This window comes from Gossypium arboreum, chromosome 5 (genome assembly GCF_025698485.1).
Source record: "Gossypium arboreum isolate Shixiya-1 chromosome 5, ASM2569848v2, whole genome shotgun sequence".
NCBI lineage: Eukaryota > Viridiplantae > Streptophyta > Magnoliopsida > Malvales > Malvaceae > Gossypium > Gossypium arboreum.
Window position 1 is genome coordinate 6,163,994 of NC_069074.1, and position 19,701 is coordinate 6,183,694.

General features: G+C 34.0%; 4 protein-coding genes across 17 annotated transcripts; 3 read left to right on the forward strand and 1 right to left on the reverse strand.

Moving 5' to 3' along the window:
• The first annotated feature begins 73 nt into the window (after positions 1 to 73).
• On the forward strand, positions 74 to 1,402 carry LOC108450253 (60S acidic ribosomal protein P2-1-like). The gene is made up of 3 exons (XM_017747788.2): positions 74 to 254; positions 860 to 1,089; positions 1,172 to 1,402. Exons 1-3 carry the CDS (start codon positions 167 to 169, stop codon positions 1,196 to 1,198), a joined length of 345 nt encoding a protein of 114 aa, XP_017603277.1. The 5' UTR covers positions 74 to 166; the 3' UTR covers positions 1,199 to 1,402.
• Positions 1,403 to 5,821: 4,419 nt separating this feature from the next.
• Positions 5,822 to 10,955, forward strand: LOC108452972 (serine/threonine-protein kinase D6PKL1-like). 12 transcript variants are annotated; one of them, XM_053028908.1, is made up of 5 exons: positions 5,822 to 6,451; positions 6,620 to 6,686; positions 7,476 to 7,497; positions 7,576 to 9,512; positions 9,952 to 10,955. In XM_053028908.1, the coding sequence occupies exons 4-5, from the start codon at positions 7,780 to 7,782 to the stop codon at positions 10,808 to 10,810; spliced, it is 2,592 nt and encodes an 863-aa protein (XP_052884868.1). In that variant the 5' UTR covers positions 5,822 to 6,451; positions 6,620 to 6,686; positions 7,476 to 7,497; positions 7,576 to 7,779; the 3' UTR covers positions 10,811 to 10,955. The 12 variants fall into 12 exon arrangements, with proteins under 12 accessions (XP_052884868.1, XP_052884866.1, XP_052884867.1 ...); XM_053028906.1 differs by adding an exon at positions 6,834 to 6,928 and having other exon boundaries at positions 6,620 to 6,674; positions 7,476 to 9,512; XM_053028907.1 differs by having other exon boundaries at positions 6,620 to 6,674.
• A 355-nt stretch (positions 10,956 to 11,310) lies between these two features.
• On the forward strand, positions 11,311 to 13,598 carry LOC108452975 (uncharacterized). Its single transcript, XM_017750819.2, has 5 exons — positions 11,311 to 11,809; positions 12,081 to 12,216; positions 12,355 to 12,422; positions 12,505 to 12,591; positions 13,255 to 13,598. The coding sequence occupies exons 1-5, from the start codon at positions 11,402 to 11,404 to the stop codon at positions 13,333 to 13,335; spliced, it is 780 nt and encodes a 259-aa protein (XP_017606308.1). The 5' UTR covers positions 11,311 to 11,401; the 3' UTR covers positions 13,336 to 13,598.
• Positions 13,599 to 13,847: 249 nt separating this feature from the next.
• LOC108452973 (uncharacterized) lies at positions 13,848 to 18,189 on the reverse strand. Of its 3 annotated transcripts, none has more exons than XM_017750818.2 (10): positions 17,797 to 18,189; positions 16,915 to 17,048; positions 16,557 to 16,701; positions 16,332 to 16,459; positions 15,391 to 15,462; positions 15,167 to 15,290; positions 14,967 to 15,091; positions 14,781 to 14,822; positions 14,330 to 14,542; positions 13,848 to 14,168 (listed from the first exon to the last, which is right to left on the reverse strand). In XM_017750818.2, exons 2-10 carry the CDS (start codon positions 17,044 to 17,046, stop codon positions 14,100 to 14,102), a joined length of 1,050 nt encoding a protein of 349 aa, XP_017606307.1. In that variant the 5' UTR covers positions 17,047 to 17,048; positions 17,797 to 18,189; the 3' UTR covers positions 13,848 to 14,099. The 3 variants fall into 3 exon arrangements, with proteins under 3 accessions (XP_017606307.1, XP_017606306.1, XP_052884870.1); XM_017750817.2 differs by having other exon boundaries at positions 16,915 to 17,053; XM_053028910.1 differs by lacking the exon at positions 17,797 to 18,189 and adding an exon at positions 17,297 to 17,431 and having other exon boundaries at positions 16,915 to 17,053.
• Positions 18,190 to 19,701: the final 1,512 nt, after the last annotated feature.

Below are 19,701 nucleotides of genomic sequence, written 5' to 3' on the forward strand. Positions count from 1 at the left end.
ACGATTGAAATTAGACGGTCCTCACCAAAAACCCAAAAAAAAAACCCTAGCAACGTCGACAGACACCTGTCACTATATATTCATTTTTTCTGAAAACCCAAGCGTTTTTCCTCCGCGGCTCCTTTTTCCTTCTCGCTCTCTAGGGTTTTCTTGGTCAAGTAAAAAAATGAAGGTGGTCGCTGCCTACTTGCTTGCCGTCTTGGGAGGGAACCTTTCCCCTTCTGCCGATGATTTGAAGGATATTCTCGGATCTGGTCATTTTTCTACTCTTTTGTTTTCTCCATTTACTATATTTTGAACTCTATCTTTGATCCAATGATGTTCACTTCGTTTATCTATGTTTAGTTGAGCTATGATTTGTTAATTTTCTGTTCTTATGTTAGTTGGATTTGAATCGAATTTAGTGAAATCTACGTAAGGAATTTTTGTTGTTTATTATATCAAAATATATTATTTGCAAATAGTGAATATTAGCGAAATAGCATGGAACTGTTATGGAAGTAATATCCAAATGAAATTGAGGAACTGGAATTAGATTCTAGTGGACTTCTTATGTCTGGAAAACTTGAACTGTAAATTTTGGGGTTTTATTTCATTTTCTATCTAAATTGTCAGAATGAAATGCATATACTGCTCATAAATTAGGTAAGATGCAATATGATTGTGTAATTAAATAGTATAAAAACATGATCACAAAATAGGCGTCCAATTAATTTATGAATTTGGAAAAATCAACTGTGAATGATACGTTTCCGTGTGCTGTATTATGCAATTTTATACAATTTTGCGAAATCCAAATTCTGGCAAACTAGCATCTAGACAGTATTGACTTATTTTTCTTCTATCATGTACGTTATAGTTGGAGCTGAGGCTGATGATGATAGGATAGAGTTGCTATTGTCCGAAGTTAAAGGCAAAGATATCACCGAGCTAATTGCATCTGGAAGGGAGAAGTTGGCTTCAGTCCCTTCAGGTGGGGGTGCTGTTGCTGCTGCTGCTCCTACCACTGGTGGCGGTGGTGCCAGTGCTGCACCAGCTGCTGAGGCCAAGAAAGAGGAGAAGGTCGAAGAGAAGGAAGAGTCCGATGATGTAATGATTGTTTGCTAAAGTTTTACGGTCTATATAATTCTTTATTGATGTGTTCTTCGCTAACATAATTTTCATTTTTCAGGATATGGGTTTCAGTCTCTTCGATTAAGCCAAGTAATGCAAATGTCAAGGTTTTTCTTATGCAGTTAGTGCTTCTATTTCAAGCGGTATATGATTCTGTATGTTTGTTACTCTCTGGTCGAAAGTTGTTTTTTTATCATCTTTTAGGTTCGAGTTTTCTTTGGAAAATGTAGTTAAAGATAATCCATTCAAGTTGTTACTTTAATTTTGGATTAAAACAAATTATTTTCTATGTTTTATGTGTTTGGATATGAAGTTCAGATACAGGCTTACTTAATTCTTTTAAGTTATAGCCGAATTATGGTTACGTGTTTAAAGGACTCCCAGGGACTTGGTTTACGGATAAGAAATATCAATACTCGCATGGAAATAGCGAAAGCAGTATGATCCTTTAGACCAGTGAAATCTCCAAGGCCAGATGGACTCCGCCCATTCGGAAGTCTAAATTACTCGAAGGTATCATTGAAACACTATTGTGCTTATCTGAAAAAGTGCAAGAACCTGAATCAATTAAAATCTTCAGATCCATTAGCTTGGGCAACGCTTCTTGTAAATTTATTACCAAGCAAATGTTCAGCAGGATTAGATGTTTCCTTGATAAACTGATATCGCCTTTATAATGGAGCTTTGTTCAGTGTGCTTGGGTGACATGGTTATAAAAATTGATGTGAAAAAAGGGAAACTGTTAGAAAATCCAAAGAAATGGGAGGACTAGGCATTAGAGCTTCAAAGCCTAAAAATGAAGCCTTTATCCTCGAACTTGAATGGCGGCTCATTAATGAAAGCCACAAGTCGGGGGCGAAAATTGAGTAGCCTTCTTGAGAAAGGTTTACGGTCGGGGATGGCTCAATGGTCAAATTTTGGATGGATAAGTAGTCGAGGAAAGGACCGCGGAAAGCCCTGATCCAAGGGGTTGAGACCTTAGTTCAATCAACTTATTAGACGTAGTGAAGCCTACGTTCCCAGGTTTGAGAAGCAATCATCAAGGGAGAGGGAGTCGGAATGAGGGGATTTGGAAGAGGAGCCATGAGCGGGAGGAGTGAGAGAGGAAGAATCAGAGTTGGAGGCAGAGCCCGAACTAGCATTGCGATTTATGGTGGTGTTGGAAGTGGAGGTGAAGCTTGGGCTTCTGAAATTATCAACCAAGTCTTCGAGGCACGAAGATAAAAGAGAGGAAGAAAATTGGAGTAAGGAAGAAATGTATTTGATATTCGAAGAGCTGATGGGTTGAATTTGGACTTGGGGTTAAAAAAGGACCTAAACAATTGGTTAGGTCTTGATATTTAGCTTCCTCTTACTACGAGGTGTTCCTTGAAACTTTTCAAGTGTTTGCTATTAAAAATCAAGTCAACACTAAGTTTAATACCTTGTTGTTTGTCACTAAAATAAATTGTATATTTAGAAAATAAAAAAAATAACATTATCCCTCCTGGAAAAAAAAAATTTATTGTGTCCGGAAAGCAATAAACAAATAGATTATCTAGAAGGGATTATTAATTATATTGATGTTGGATTTAGTAATTTATGTTCTGAATTCTGGACTCAGTAAGCTTAGTTGTGTAAGTAGCACCATATTTTTTTCCAATTTGAACTTAATTAAGTATAGGATAAGTTGGTCTAAACCTACATTTGACATACAAAATAAACTCAAAATTTTTCATATTTTGCATAGAATTGAGACCTATAGACAATAAGTACAAATATACCGAAAGGAAATAATAAGAAGTGTGAATGGGAAAGCAAGAATATGTAGTGCTTTGATTTGATGTGCTGCTTATCTTACCATCATCAGGAATATTTTCCCAGCATTTTATAGCAAAACGGCACATGTATGATAAGCGATTGGATTTAACGTTTGCAAATGAAAATAAAAGTATGACAACTAATCGGGTTTAACGTTTTCATTTATATTGGCGTCATGCGACATGGAATTTTCTCTTTCTAATTAAAGTTCAGAAATGGTGGTGAAGTTTATGGACAAAAAAAAAAAGAAGATTAATAAGCAATTAATAACTTGATGAAAACTCCACGTAAATTACTTGGAATTATTTGTTTGTCCAACAATTATAGTTTCCAAACGTAATATGGATCACTCGCTGGATTCAATTTCAGCTTCAGTTACCCGTAGCTAGCTTTGTTTTTCTTCTTTGTTGTATTGTTTCATCGTTTTTTCTCTCTTTGTCCCCTTTTTAAAAAAGGGGTATTATGAATGATTCGAAACCAATAACTCTAAACCAACCTTTCGAAGAAATTGCCGCCCATTCAAACAATCATTAATTAGCTCCATCAGTCAAAGTTCATTAATAGTTAACCTTTTTTTTACCTACCAAACACGTAAAAGCAACCAAAAATTGTTTTTTAAAACTCTTCCACATCTTCCTATACTGCTTTTGATTGAACTTATATTTCGAATTAATTGAATATTAATTTAATTAAAATTTTATTAAAATATTATTTTATGCACACAATAAGTTATATCATGGCAAATGGTTTTATTTTTACATTTTATAAATTAATAAAATTTGATAATAATATTTAAACTCGCAATACAATAAATTTTATATATTTAATTTTATCATTTAAATTAAAACATTATTTGATTTTTGTATAAAATTTTAACAGATATATTTTATGCATATATGTTTTTTCTCTCATAGTAAGTACAAGATAATCTGTAGATTAAGTCAAATTCGTTGTAAAGTATATCATTTGCCTCCAAGTTTAAAGCATTCGGTGGAGCACCAATCCTTGTTATTTGTTTCTTTCTTTTTTAACTTTTTTTATTCACGTGTTCTTCAACTTTTATCCATTAACCTTTCAATATATATAACACTTTGAGAAAGTCCTGGGAAAAAAGGATAATTTTACCGTGAAATGTTAACAGCAATTGGTTGACACTAAAAGAATCTAAGATAATTAGAATTATTAATCTCATTGGAGAAAAAAAAAAAACACTCAACTATCGACGGCTAAATCATTGTATGCATAATCATATGCATGTTCTTAATTCAATTTTATAATTTACTTAAAAAAAGTCCAAGGTTATAAATGCCATAGATGCGTGCATGGACAGAAAATATTGTAAAAAAGATTTTTTCAATCTAATCATTTTTTTTTTAAGATAACATTTAAAACTACTTATAGCTCTCTTCTCAACCCATAAAATAGGAGAATAATGTGTTTCAATATATTCAAAATCACGTCTTCATATATTGCTAACAATACTTATACCAATCGAGTTAAAACTTAATCTAACTTATCTAATTATTTTTATAAATTAACTTTAAAAGTTAACATTAAAATGAATTAATATTTATAATCTATTTCTCGCTTATAAATCATCATTGTCCTTGTATTTATTGAATAAACTTTTATTTCTTCTGCATCCAATTTATATTAGGTATAAATTACAGATTTATAAATTAACTTATTTACGTATGAGTTGGTAAAAGATTTGTATGTAATTATTAATTTTATTCCTGCTTATTAAAAAGAGATAAATATTAAAATTATATATAAATTTTTAGTCAATGTGTAATTTAATACGTGAAATTTTATTTTGTGAAATTATATAAATAAAATTTTAATTATGATTCAAATGTATACATAAAATTTAATTTTAATTCATTTATATGTATTAAAAGAAAGAGATATATTAAATTTTTTATATCGAATAAATATATGTATGTTATAAATAAAACTATAAAATTAAAAGTTTATGTGCAATTTTATTTTTGAGCGGTGTTAATGCATAATTTAAAAATAATAAAATAACAATTTTATGAGGCTTTACTGAATTGCTCTTCAATCTTACACCCATATATCCCTAGTTCAATTGATGTTCCATTCATGGTTTTAATTTTCAATTTTGTCACTTCTTTACCGACACAGTATATGGACTGTAATAGGAGGTTTTCAGGTCCCTTAAAAATTTTAAATAGCTCTTTTAAATATAAATTATTGGTTTTGCATTTTTTTATTTTGCATTTAATTTTATTCATTGCAATAAAGAACACATTATTATTTATATATTTATTGTATTAACTAAGCATAGTTCACGATTCTATTAAAAGGGTTAAACCTAAATATTAATGTGTAATAACATAAAGTAACAAAAATAAAATTACTCATTGTGTTTTAGCTCAATTGATATTAGTATTGTTGTCGATATAAGAAAATTAAAACACATTTATCTTCCTATTTAAAAATAAAGATTGGAGCCCTAAAATGAAATTTTTCTATTTATGTCATTTAAAATTTATAAAATTTTAAATTAATACTTTAGCTCTCTCAAAATAATTAAAATTTGATTTAATTATTTAAAAATATAAAAATATAATCTATTAAAATGATAAAATTATATTTTATTATTATCAAAATCAATATTTACCACTGAATTACGTCAAAATTATTCAAGTTTACTCCATGATTTTTCTGTCGTCGTAACAAAAAAACACTTGGGAATTGGTTTGAAGACATTAAAATTATTAACGAGAGACACTTCACGAAATAATTTTTATTTTCTTTTTCTTTTTGCTTCTTTTATAAAAGGGTAATAATACAAGTAGTTATCGTTACATTTAAATGGAATAAAACCAATAAATTAGCGTTAAAAATCATAATCAAACGCAGTGTCCTTCAAAAAACTCAACATTACATATTTTGAGTTGGATGATCCTCATGTAATACTAGAGATATGACACATTCGCGATTTTTGTGAGAGGAATTGGCTTTTTACAACTGCGCCATGTGAAGCGGAAAGTGAATGATTGTGCTAACCAGCTCGAAAAATAAGGGGAACTCTGCATACTGATATGCTTGTATAGGATCACCTACCGTCTGAGGTGGTGCATTCGTTAGAAAAAGAAACCTATTTCTTTCTTTTATACAAAAAAAAAAAAACAAACAAACAAGAGTTTTGAAATGGAAAAGAAAGAGGGTAGAAACAGTAGGCAGTAGGTAGCCAAGCCTTTCAACTTTTTTTTGAAGTAAATGAAAAAGTGTAAAACTGTAGAGAAGCTTTGACTACCCAACGTTGAAAAAAGAAGAAAGGGAGAGAGAGTTGGGAGTTTGATTGATTTTGCATATTTTTTGTCGTTCTTGTCTCGTATCCCTTTGTGAACCATCATGTTGCTCCTTCTGAATCTAAAGTGCATGCCACCGCTTTACCATATACATATATATAGATGCTAGTACATTTTCGATTTCATGCACTTCTGTTCTTTTCTCTATTGTTTTTTCCCCCTTATGTAATTAGTTTGTTATACGATGGCAATTCATGGTTGCTATTTTTTTCCATTCTTTTTCTCTCTCAAATTTCATTTTTATTTTTTAGGTGGAAAATATAGTTAAAACTTGGAAGATGAAAAGAAAATTAAAAGCAGAATTCATTTTATTTATTCATTTATTATAATACAATTTTTTTAATTTTATTATTCCGCCATTGCAGAGTAAAAAGAAATTGTAGAGCAGCAGTAGGTCGTAGTAGCATTTAGTAGAACAAGGTGAAACTTCTCGTGAGTTATTTAACTTTTGTTTTCCCTTTCCCTCTTATCTCCTCTTTCTTTCTTCGGTCGTTCAATTCACAATTTCCTTTTCTTTTTCCTCTCTCTTTTTTCCCTCCTTTTGTCCCAACCCTAATTATACCCTTTCTCTTTCTCTAGATGCCCAAATTTCCGACTTTTCATTCTTTTTTCTTCTTGTTTGGCATCTTCAAGGCCACCTCTTTTCTGGGTTCTACGTAATTCCCAGTTTATAGGTACCCTTTTGATATTTACCTCTGTAAGTATTTTTGAACTGCTCTGATTTGGGGTTTTTTTTAGTTAGCTCTTACCGTGCTTTCCTTTTTGTACTCAAATCTTCTGCTATTAAAGTTATCTTTGTGCTTTTAGAGTTTGTATATTTTTTATTGCTCTTGCAAGTCTTTGAGAGGTAAAGTTATTTGATTCTTTAAAGTTGCTCTTTTTGGATTTGAAAGCTTAAGCTTTTATGCCCCGTTTAGGTGCTAAAATTTGTTGTTTGCACATGGTGGTTGGTTGTGTTCATTAAGCCAAAAGCCTTGACGTGGGCATGGGATTTCAGTTGAAACTCCGTGTTCATGTTTGCAATCAATAGGGCTTTTAATAAAATTTAAAAATTCATAAAGGCAGTTGTTGTACAGCTAGGGTTTCGTTAGTCTTAAGCTTCTTTAATTTCGAAAATGGGAAGGAAAAAAAGAACCTTTTAGTACTTACGATTTAATTGGTTTGATGAAGTTTGGTCATTTTGTTAATTAATTATTCACACCCTTTCATGTATTTGTGCAGGTTTGTTCTTCTTCAATGACAGGTTTGTTTTATGGCTTCTATTTGTCTTAAACTTTGTCATCATTGTGGAATTTGAATGATCTGGTTTGAAATTAAAAAGGTGGGGTTTTGATTGGCCGTCCAAACCTGAGGACCATTATGATCCAAGGTAATCTTTAGGGATACGTGAGGTTGTTTTATTGCTCAGCTCTACTCAATCTTCGAGATCGAGAAGCTTCTTCGGAATTGGGTTAGAGTAAGTGTGCAAAGCACACAGTTTTCTCCTTATCCCTTTAGTGTCGTCTTTGAGTTGAATTCTGAAAAGATGGATATGGGGACTAGTACTTCTGAAATCGTCGAATCGATTGATGAATTAGATGCTGAATTGAAAAGGGGAGAACCTGCTAAGAACTGGTATATGCCAAAATCAGGAAATAAGTATTCTATTGAAGATGACATTAACCGTCTTTTTGAAGCAATCGAAGTTAGGGCAGCTTCTAGGGTTTCTGGTTTCTCTAAAGAAATCGGTAGAGATGCTTTACGGAAGAGTGCAATGAAAAGACCAGTTAGAGTTAGTTCTTCTCATGCTTCAGGGATTGGAATTTCTGAACCAGTGAGTTTGAAGCAGGCACTTAGAGGGTTGTCTATATCTCAGGCATCAGAGATGGCTGCTATGAAGAAGCGATTATCAAAGCCATCAGGTTCATCTGGGGTCTCAGAAGCAGGAACCATCAAAAGATTGTACAGGGCTGTAGTAGTTGAAGAAAATGGATCAAGAGTTCCTCTGAATGAAGGTAAAGGGAAGTTGGTGGAAATATCACTTGTTCCCGAAAAGATTACATCCAATAGTTCGGAAAAGATGCCTGAATCTTTGCAAGTGTCAAACAAGGAGGTATTCAACCTAAATTCTAGTATTTTAGATAATGCAACAACAGAACGGGTAAGAACCACCAGATTGCCATCCCCAGATCAGATTGTCCCTTTGGTCATGGAGCCTGAAAGTGAAGTATCAGAAGCAGAACTTAAAAAAGTAAATTCTATAGATTCTCCAGCTGTTAATCATGCTGCCAAGGAAGCTTTGGAGATTGGTTCTTCCTCTATCCAGATTTGTGTTGAAACTCCAATGCCTAATAAGGAGCCAAAGGGAAATTTGCTTGCTGAATCTTCTCAATCAGTCTCTGGTGCTGCTGGTAAGGTGAAATCTGTCTGCCAAAATCCACGTCTAATCAAGCCAGTCTTGAGAAACAAAAGCTTTATAAGGAAGAAAGCAAAACAGGAATCAACTACCGTTGTCAGTAATTCCAATTCTTGCAATGGTTGTTTAGGCAATGATCTTGGTCCTAGTACTAGTTATTCTGATAGCCAACTACAGAAGCCTGCTTCAGGCAGTGGAACAAAGGAAAATATGGAAGTGTCTCGTGTTTCCAGCAGTACAAGTTGCAGCAATGAAGTTAACTCAAGCATGGTGGGTACAAGTGGCAAGTCTATTTTGAGTTCAAACTCTAGTAACAAATCCAAAGGATTGTTGACCAAAGCTGATGACAAATCAAGATCAAGGGAAAAGGGAGAGTTTTCCCAGAGCTCGAAAAGTAGTATTGGCGAGTATAGTAGTAGCACTGCCACTAGTGAAGAAAGCAATATCAGTGGGTCTAGTCGGATTGGTAGTAGACCTCACATGTCAAAAGATTTGAGGTGGGAAGCTATTCGCTCCATTCGCAAGCAGCATGGAAGCTTGAGTTTGAGGCACTTCAAGCTCCTCAAGAAGATTGGTGGTGGGGACATTGGCACTGTTTACCTTGCCGAGCTGACTGGTACAAACGGCTTATTTGCTTTGAAAGTGATGAACAATGATTTTTTGTTGAGTCGCAAGAAAATGCTCAGGGCACAAACAGAAAAGGAGATAATGCAAATGCTGGATCATCCTTTTCTTCCCACATTATATGCCTATTTCGCAACAGAAAAACTTTCTTGCTTGGTTATGGAGTATTGTCCAGGTGGAGATTTGCATATTTTACGACAGAAGCAACCTGGCAGGAGTTTCTCTGAACAAGCAGTAAGGTAACATCTATCTCTTAATGATGTTAGAACATGCTTCTAGTTTGTGCTGACAAGAACTTTAGTGTGCATGCATTGTTTGCTGTTCTTAATTTTATCTATTTCTTCCAGAAGGACATACAAGAAAATAGGGAAGAGAAAACACTGTCTCATTTTTGTCTGAATTACCCAATCGTTTTGGTACTCGTTTTTCTTGTCATTTAGTCATTTGTAATCAAGTTAAAAAGATTACGGATTTTATGTGGAAACTCAGAGGTTATAGTCAAATTCAGGCAAATTATTGAGCTTAAAGTGAAATTCATAACAATGGACTTGTGAGGTTTTGATCATAATAACGATTGTTAGTATTAGATTTGAATAGATTATTATGGTTCATCCACGATTTCTTGTTGCCCTGATTGTCTGATATTTTTGTTCCGATTTTTGCTTTTCATTCTTGCAGGTTTTATGGTGCTGAAGTCCTGCTTGCGTTGGAGTACCTGCATATGCTTGGTGTTGTATATCGAGATCTAAAACCAGAAAATATCTTGGTTAGAGAAGATGGTCACATCATGCTCACGGATTTTGACTTGTCACTCAGATGTGATGCTAATCCAGTGCTGCTCAAGTCCGCTTCACCCGTTGCTGAGCCTGCAGAGAAGATGTCAAGTCCATGCTCTCAGTCCAGCTGTATAGAGCCTTTGTGCCTCAATCCATCCTTTCAAGTACCATGCTTCACTCCTAGGCTTCTATCGCTTGCTTCCAGATCAAGGAAGATAAAATCTGATCTAGCTACTCAGATTAGCCCCATGCCACAGCTTGTAGTGGAGCCAACCAGTGCCCGGTCAAACTCATTTGTCGGAACTCATGAATACCTTGCTCCAGAAATCATCAAAGGTGAGGGTCATGGGAATGCCGTTGATTGGTGGACGTTTGGAATCTTTCTGTTTGAGCTTTTGTATGGTAAAACACCCTTCAAGGGTTCAGGAAACGATGAAACACTATCCAATGTGGTGTCACACAGCCTTAGGTTTCCTAGCAGCCCTATAGTTAGTTTTCATGCAAGAGATCTGATAAGAGGGCTTTTAGTTAAGGAACCTGAGAACCGGTTAGGATCAGTGAAAGGAGCTACGGAGATCAAACAACACCCTTTCTTTGAAGGCCTAAATTGGGCTTTGATACGATGTGCAATACCACCCGAGATGCCTAGGTTCTGTGACTCGGGCATCTGTTTGCCAACTGCAGCTTTCCAGAAAAAAGACAGCTCCAGAGGCGACGAGTTGCTGGGTACTGGAGACCACGTTGAGTTTGATATGTTTTAGCTTAGGTTTTATCCAATGTGCGAAAAGGAAGATATTTTAGCTTCTCTTTTTAACAGTGAGTTTGTTTTACGATCCTGTTGTAACTGATCATATATATATATACTCATACATATAGCATATATATAGTGTAAATGTATTTCAGAAAGTTGAGGCAAGTTATTACTGTCATATAACTATACGGTAAAGCTAGTCGTCTTCAAAAAGTACTGCAATCTTTCAAGCTTGCGAGCCGCGCTGTATTTAATTGAATGCTTCGACGATGTTAATGTCTTAATAGTCTAAAACATTGATTTTTCTCCATTATTTGAAGAAGGGGATTCAAATCTCTGGTGTCTGAAAGAAGAATTTAACAATTCCCATACATTTAATATTCGAACGCCTCCTTGAAGATTGAAGAGCATTAAGCCATTAACCCAACCCATTTCCGAAAGTCCAAATCCATTATCAGCCTCTCTTTATGTTTTTATCTATTTTAAATCTTAATCTACTTCTAACAGTCCCAAGTCCCAACTCCTTTTTATCTAAATCCAATCCGGTTCCCACGACAGGCTTTTATTTGTTGCTTCTAAAATCTCCACATTTGCAGGAGTTATGAGGCCATATCTGAACCATGCCACAACTAGACCATCATCATCAGCAACTCCTCCATATTTACCATGTTACCACCACTCGCATTTCCTTTCTCCCAAGACCTCTTTTATTCCTCTCTTTCATTCAACCAAATACCCAACTCTTCAAAACCCGAAATCCCCTTCATATCCCCTGCAAGACCCCACCAATTTTCCTGCTTTTGTGTCCCTAGTGAAAGCATCGATGGCCTCTTCAGCATCATCAGGAAGGGCTGCCACAGAGACAAAGCCTTTCTCTGTTCTTTTCGTTTGCTTAGGCAACATCTGCCGGAGCCCAGCTGCTGAAGGTGTCTTTAGAGATATTGTGAAAAAGAAAGGCCTTGAATCCAAGTTTAACATTGACTCTGCTGGCACCATTAATTACCATGAGGTATAGCCCATTTCAAAGATGCTAAAGCATGGTATTTTTGGACTGAGTTTTTACATTTTCTGTATGGTAAAATATCTGCCTGGTCTTGGTTTATGATTTTGGTAATAGAATCAGTATAAGTTCAGATCGATGCTTTCTGTTAAAGGTTTTAAAGGATAAAGATCGATATCTTCTAGGACTCCGAGCAATGTGACTGATGTGATTAGAAACTTTTTCCTTAACCTTTTAATATTTTCAAAAAAAAAAATTAATTGTTTTGTTGTTTGTGAAGGGAAATTTGGCAGACCCAAGAATGAGGGCAGCCTCAAAAAGGCGTGACATTGAGATAACATCTATTTCAAGGCCAATCCGGCCATCGGACTTTAGAGATTTTGATCTTATTATTGCAATGGACAAGCGAAATAGAGGTAGTATTCATGGATTGGCTGTTTAATTAGCCTTAAAATTGAATTCATTGGTGTTCTCTCACTTGATTGCTCAGATTCACTTATGTAGCAAATAGTGTTAGATATCTGTGTAGTGATGGTTGCTTTTATTGCATGCAGAGGATATATTAGAGGCTTTCAATAGGTGGAAATCAAGAGACAAACTCCCCGCTGATGCCTATAAAAAAGTTAGTAGAATGTTCAGAGTGAAGACTATCAGTCAATTATGTAGGTGGCCTTTTTATTCTGATATTTGTAATGGTTATGCAGGTTAGACTGATGTGCTCTTATTGTAAGAAACATGACGAGACAGAAGTCCCGGATCCATACTATGGCGGAGCGCAAGGTTTTGAGAAGGTAATGTACGGGCGTTTCATATTTTTAAGGTAGATTTTAAAAGTTGATACGGTATTCAAATCATAGTATTTCTCTTGGCATATCTGGAGCCTGGGGTATACTTGATGGACTTTGCAAAACAGTGAGCTTTTTAGGTCATTAGAGGTTTGTGGGAAAAGTTACGGCAAGGAGAGAAGGAAGAAGCATGTGGATATGGTGAATTATGGTGATTTTTTGTGATCTGAAAAGAAATAATGAGGAAAAAGGAAAGATGGGAGGGAGGAAACTGAAAGTTCTGTTTGCAAGTATTTTCCCACTTATTATATTTGAGGCTTAGGATTCTTGTGGCCACCCTTTTCTTTCTTCAGGGGTATGAGGTTCGAGTATGAGAATATATATATATGATCTTTTACATGTACTTCATTGTAAGGTTTGAAAGACACAAGGATACAACTATAAAGTATGAACGATTTGAAATGCCTTCACATGTGAGGTTGGAAGTTGGCATATGTATATATATGTATATCTTGCCATTGAGCTGGTTGTGATGCTGCGTTTTTAGTTCTTGATTAGCTAAAACGATATTGGGTGTATTGGGTAATGTGGTTTTTTTGTTACCTTACCGAGCTTCCCATGTTTTGATTTTTTTTTTCTTATGTGTTGTGTTGGCAATTGGTGTAACAGGTTTTAGACTTGCTTGAAGATGCTTGCGAATCCTTACTGGATAACATCTTGGCCGAAAACAGCAACATTCATGGGTCATAAGTGTCTAGTTCAAACCTCTGTTTGATCCAGTTCCAATATAGGCCATAGTTATTGGCCGAGAAATTTGTTCATATACCCAACGTATTTAACGACTTATTATGTGTTTGAAAGGGACTTCCATTGGTGTTTGCATGTATTTAAACTTTTTTTTTTTTTTTGTTGTTGTTGAAAAGCAATGTGTCCCCTGTTAAGGTCACTCTTAAAATTTCACTGACGATCCATGAAATGATTTCTCTTAATATATTACATCAGAAATTATGCTACTTATATTGGCCAGTTGGATGGTGATTGGTGTGTCATTTTCTTTTTCAGGTGATGGCTGAGCCGAAAGGCCATCTTTTGAAAGTTGAGAAAATTTATGATATTAACATAATAAAATTGATTGTCAAATGATTTGATGGTAGGATGTTTATTGTCTTAAGTGAGGTTTAGATTTGAGTAGCACTTCGGGCTTTGTCTTGTTATTGCATTTCAAAAAAAGAAAAAAATATTGTCAAATGGGATATTCCCAATTTAAAACAAATATTTATTTAAAATCATGGAAATATTAAGTTTCAAATAAAATACTGAATCTAAAGCAACGTGCTGAACAGGATCCTCTAAGCAATCTACTGAATATATTTCCCAATCTCTCTGCCATTTAAACTATTCAGGGGCTTAAACCTCTAGATTTAGGAGGGCCCAGGATGGTCAATCTACTGAACCTTAAATGGAATTTTATTTAGATTTTGATTCTCACATTGATAGGTTTGATTCTGAGTCAACTAATTGACCAGCTCTATCCCTTTCAGGGGTTTTCCAGCATGAAGTTGTAAGGCAACATCACCAACCACCTGAAATTAACAAAATATGAGCCAAAATCATACTTGGAAATCAACATTAAACAACTAGTAAAACAAGCCATAATAATGATGATTAGAGCAAAGTAAGAGAATGCATTTACAATGAAAAATGGAATTCATGTTACTTTTAAGAATATTGATAAGAAGCAAACCTTAGCCATTGATCTATATGAATGTTCGGTAACCCCGGCAACATGAGGTGTAAGTACAACATTCTTAAATTTCAAAACTGGGTCATTAGGGTCAAATGGTTCTTTCCATGCAACATCAACTCCTAAGCCTCCCAAGTGTCCAGACTCAAGATGTTGCACAACAGCCTCATAGTCAAGAAGACCCCCTCGAGCAATATTCACCAAAAGGGCTCCCTGAAATCACACTATTGTTAACATAAACATCCAACAACTTAAATCAACCATGGGTGCAGCTCTTTCAATACAAAATTAAAAGTTGAAAATTTATAGAAGAGAGCTAACATAAATATAAAACAAATGCTATGAAAACATGCCTTCTGAAAATTTTGATTCCTGTTTTCATATCTATGGTTGCAACTAAAAAAAGAACTAAGAGTTCTCTCCTCAATTTTGGAGTGCATTTGAAACAAACCTTTTTCATTGAAGATATGAAGGGCTTGTTCACAATGCCAACCTGAAAATTTGAAATATCCTTATTGTATTAACTACGGTTGGAGAAAAGTATTTTAGCATATGTATGTACATAAAACATAAGAAGACAATACCATTCCCTCTGAAAGCAGATATTTTAAGTAAAGAAGGAAAAGAAAAGCCTTACTGTTTCTTTATTCATACTCAAGCAACAGACAACTATGTCGGCCTTGCTTGCAAACTCATAGATATCACCATGACTGCCTTTCTCATCAACCAAATCATCAACAACCCCGTTTTGAGTTGGAAAGTCTGAATGTTCAATACATAATGAATGAAAATGCCATCCAACTAAGCTACACTATTTACATAATAAATCCTCTATACCTTTTGAGTTAAGAACTACCGAGTTGGAGGGCCAGCTCCTTTTTGTAGCAATAATTTTAACATCAAATGGTTTCAAGCGCTTTGCCAAATCAATTCCAATATTTCCAAATCCCATTATAAAGACCTACACAAGCAGGGGACAATATGTGAAAAATAAACTGAAACATAATCTCAAATTAATGTCAAAGCAAAGGGAAAATTGAAGAGATAAAGTAGAAACTGACTGTTTTCCCAAGAAGTGTTTCCCCAATAGGCTCTCCAAGCATTTTCTGCTTTACAGATATTTGCATTTCATTCTGCAACACCACCATAATCAATGAAAAAATAGAAAATGAATTTAAAGGTGCAGGTTTGAAAGAAATATGCTAAAATGTGAGTCGAGTAAATGGTAAAGAGATACTGAAGACAAGAGATGATAAAAGGCTGCCAGTCATGAAGTATATGAAGTAAATTTGGTGAAGCTTTGCATAAGAAATTGACTGAAATGATGACAAACCTACTAGAAATTTAGTTTGCGATGTAATGGCTATCCAATGCATTGAACAAAATAGTATTTAATCAAACGAAAAAGTACGGAAATGAGTTTGCAGTCTAGCTGAAATGCAAGAAAGAAAACAATGCTATCTCTCTTTAATTCAAATTGTGAAAGAGATGCGTGATCAAGCTCACCTTCAATATGCATAAACCAAGGTATGACTGCATTATTGAATTATTCATATTTTCATATTACTATATTAGACACACATCCTTAATTTCGAGGCTTGATCAAAGTTTTCTGGTAATAGAAAGGAAGATAGAGCACTCATGCCAGCAAACATTTATATCCATTCCAATTAGACTTGTGGAGGCTAATCTAGCTGATAAACAGCCATAGATCTCATAGCAGTTGTAAAGCCTACTGTCCCCTTCCACGGGTTGCTTAATCTACCACATTTTGGTCATGGTTTATTCAACTGATAAACAAATTGCATTGCAAAGTCTCTTTCATTTCTGTAACCCGGATAGTGGATACAGCTTTCAATTGTATGCAACAACCAAGCCAATAAGATTATAGTGAACTACATCACAATAAAAATAAAGTCAGCTATTTTTCATGTTTAACTATAATCATAAGAACATGCTACAGAAAAATGCAACTTTTAGTTACTAAATAAAATAAATAAACCTGTTTCCGAAGAAGGCCCAACATTAGATATATAGCCATTTCAGCACAAGATGCAGCATTTCCAGTAGCATCACCAGGAATTCGGGCAACTTTTATCCCATGCTTTTTAGCAGCATCAATATCAATGCCTTCATGCCGAAGTATGAAAAACGAAAATTTAATACAGTAAATGTAAAGTGGCAAAAGCTTTAAGCTATGGAATGTTAACATTAAAAGAATAAGGACCTTCTAGGCCAACACCAAATTGCATTATAAGCTTCATCTGTTTTGCACGAGATAAGACATTTGAATCAAACCGCATGTTTTTTGAAACACAAAGATCATAGTTCCCAATATGATCAGGAACTTGCTTGAGGGGCACATCATCAACCTACAAGAAGTTCAATATAGAGAAGATCAATATGAAATAGGAAAGGTTCAAATTCAACAGAAAAGGAAAACAAGAAATTTGTGTGGCTTGCATTTCATTGGAACATTTCGGCATATGCTTGTTAGTGCATGTTTGGTTTATGATAATGCTTTAATATTTAAGTGCTACTCTATAGCAAAAAAGTACATAAGCAGGACAATTTGAGAAAAGTACTTGGATAAAAGGATACTTCTCCAAGTACTCTCTGGTATAAATTTGGGAAGCTGGAAAATGTGGTCCGCAAAAAAGAACACGAGTGATGGGTTTATCGTTGTCCACATCTTTCTTCTCTGCCATCGAAGACATACCTGCACTGAAGGACCTCAAAATCAACACAAAAGACCTTGGAAAATTAGAAGACAAAGCAAATTATAATTGAACTATATGCAATCCAAAATTTCCTGAAGCATTTCTCTATCTGATCGTCTAACCTCTACTGTAACAAAGACTACGGTAAGTCTGCCAAGATACAATATTATAACAAAGACAACATGTATTGCCATTAAAAAAAACATTGAATCAAACCCGGGCTACCTTTAGAGCAGAAATTAACTACCTCAATCTGGTATGTAATGACCTTCATTTCATCAGGTACTGCAGATAAAAACTAGTTTGGGCGGTAAAGCACCAAATTCTAGCCATTATGAAAATTATATTGGATGCTACTTGTACAACTGCCTAGCAAGGGTAGCTGTATAAGGAAGAAAATAAGTACTCTCACAGCATATCCGAGGACGATTAGGACATGATAATCTATGAAAGACTGATCACATTTCACAGGAAATCAACATTTTGATTTCATAGGCCTTAACACGGTTAAACAGAGTTCCCCCTTGTTGAATGAGAAAGTCTCAATTCTTCTCTACAGTACCTCAAGTAACATTGAGTTTATTCCCAGAACAAAAGTGGGTTCAATTTAAATAGACTCTTTCCCATTGAAAACCAAGGATTACAAAATTCCATTTTCATCTCAAACCTTCCGCTAAAATGCTTCTCTTTTAAAGGAACGTTAGAAAACAAATAGAAGAATCGGGGAGAGAAGATTTGGTGGTTTACCTGCGAGTAAGTGGTGATGAGAAACAAGTGAGACCCAGAATCAGATTTTTGGCGTTGGCTAAAGCAATCTGCCTTTTAATACACCGAACGAGCATTTCAATTTAAATACGAAACTCAACACAGAGCAGCCTGCACTAACTGTGAGTCTCTGACCCCCCCCCCCCTTATATATATTTTTAATTAATCATAATATTGGGGTTATCCCCAATTTCCCCTTATAAAATGCTGACGAAGTTCGTCGTAATATTGGTATTTGTTCTTTCACATGTGTATGGGTTTAGGGTTTTGATTCTGTTTTTTCCTTCTAAAGTTTATTGGGTTTTTCTTAGCTCTGGTTGTTGATTTCATTTATTTATATACTTTCTTGGAACATACGAGTTATTAACTGTTCTGTGTAACGGCTTCTATCTTTTCCGGGTTTATATTTATAATCTATCTAAAATATATATAAAACAAAGTTGATTTTCAGTATCACTAAATTATCATTTAAAAATATTTATAATTTAATTTAATTTAAACTATTAATTATAAATTTATTTTTTAAAATTTGTGATAATTTTATTAATTCTGTAATAAAATTACAGTTTGAATAAAAATCTAAACATACTACTATTAAGTTAAAATATTTAATAATTAAAGTTAAAATATTATTTTAAAATTTTTAATTATATTTATTTTTATAAGTAAACTGTTTTTATTGTTTTTAGGATTTTATCTTTAAATTTTATTAATAAATTTTAATATTTTTTCAATTTTTTTGCATGATAGTTAATTATTTTATCAAGTTATTTTTATATCAAATCTCAATTTATTTTTATTTAAGTTGAAAAAAACTCATGTTTTAACTTTTTTTTGATATTAAAACACGAATTTGTGATCAAATGGCGCTTCCGTGTCACCGTCAGTCAGTGCAAAATAAGTCAAAGTGGCACTAGCTTGATGTATGACCATTCGGTCACAAGTTCGTATTTTTAATACCCAACAAAAATTTAAAACATAAGTTTTTTTTTAGTTAATTTTTTTCAAAATGTTTTTGGGTGCCGCCTGAAACATCGGTGACATCAAATAATTTTTTTATACTTTTGTCTGTTGAAAAAGAAACTCATATTTACTATACAAAATACGTGTGCCGCCAATTGATCCGGCTACACCCCAAAAAATAATTTTTTTTATTAGAAATAAAGTGATGCCGCCGATTGGTCAGGAATCACCTGTATTTTATTGTGCACTTTACCTATTCTCATAAATATTATTCATGTTATACTATTTTCGTATATATTGATTTATTTTGGCTATTTTACCCATTTAACCCAAAAAAATTAATATTTATAAAAATAACCCTGGTTTAAAAATATTTACCCAAATGACCTAAAATGAACAGTAAAATTGGGTTATGGGAACCCAATGGCTGGCACCCCCTTTGTATTTTGGCCCCATGATTGCCTGATGATTGTGTCATGCTTTAAAAATAATATTTTTTTATTTTTATTTTGGGACATCAATGGCCGGCATCAGGTTTTTTTTAAACCGTATCATACCGATATACTCAAATACCAGAATTTGAAAAAAAAATTTGGGTTATGGTCATCTAATGGCCAACACCAAAGTACTTTAAAAAATTTTTGGGGTGCTGGCCAATAAATGACCGACACCAACACCTTTTGCAGGTCCCAAGACAATTTTTTTTTCTTTGAGACACTAATGGTCGACACCACCTTTTTTAGGACCTGAAATTTTTTTTCGGACACTAATGGCTGACACCAAGTATTAAAAAATTGTTTCTCTTAATTTTGGGAATCATATGGTCGGAATCCTCCCTCACTCTATATATAGGGGCTTTGTTTGGGTTCTGATAATGTCAATTGATGAGAATAAAAAAAAAAAATTTGAAAGAGGCATTAAAAT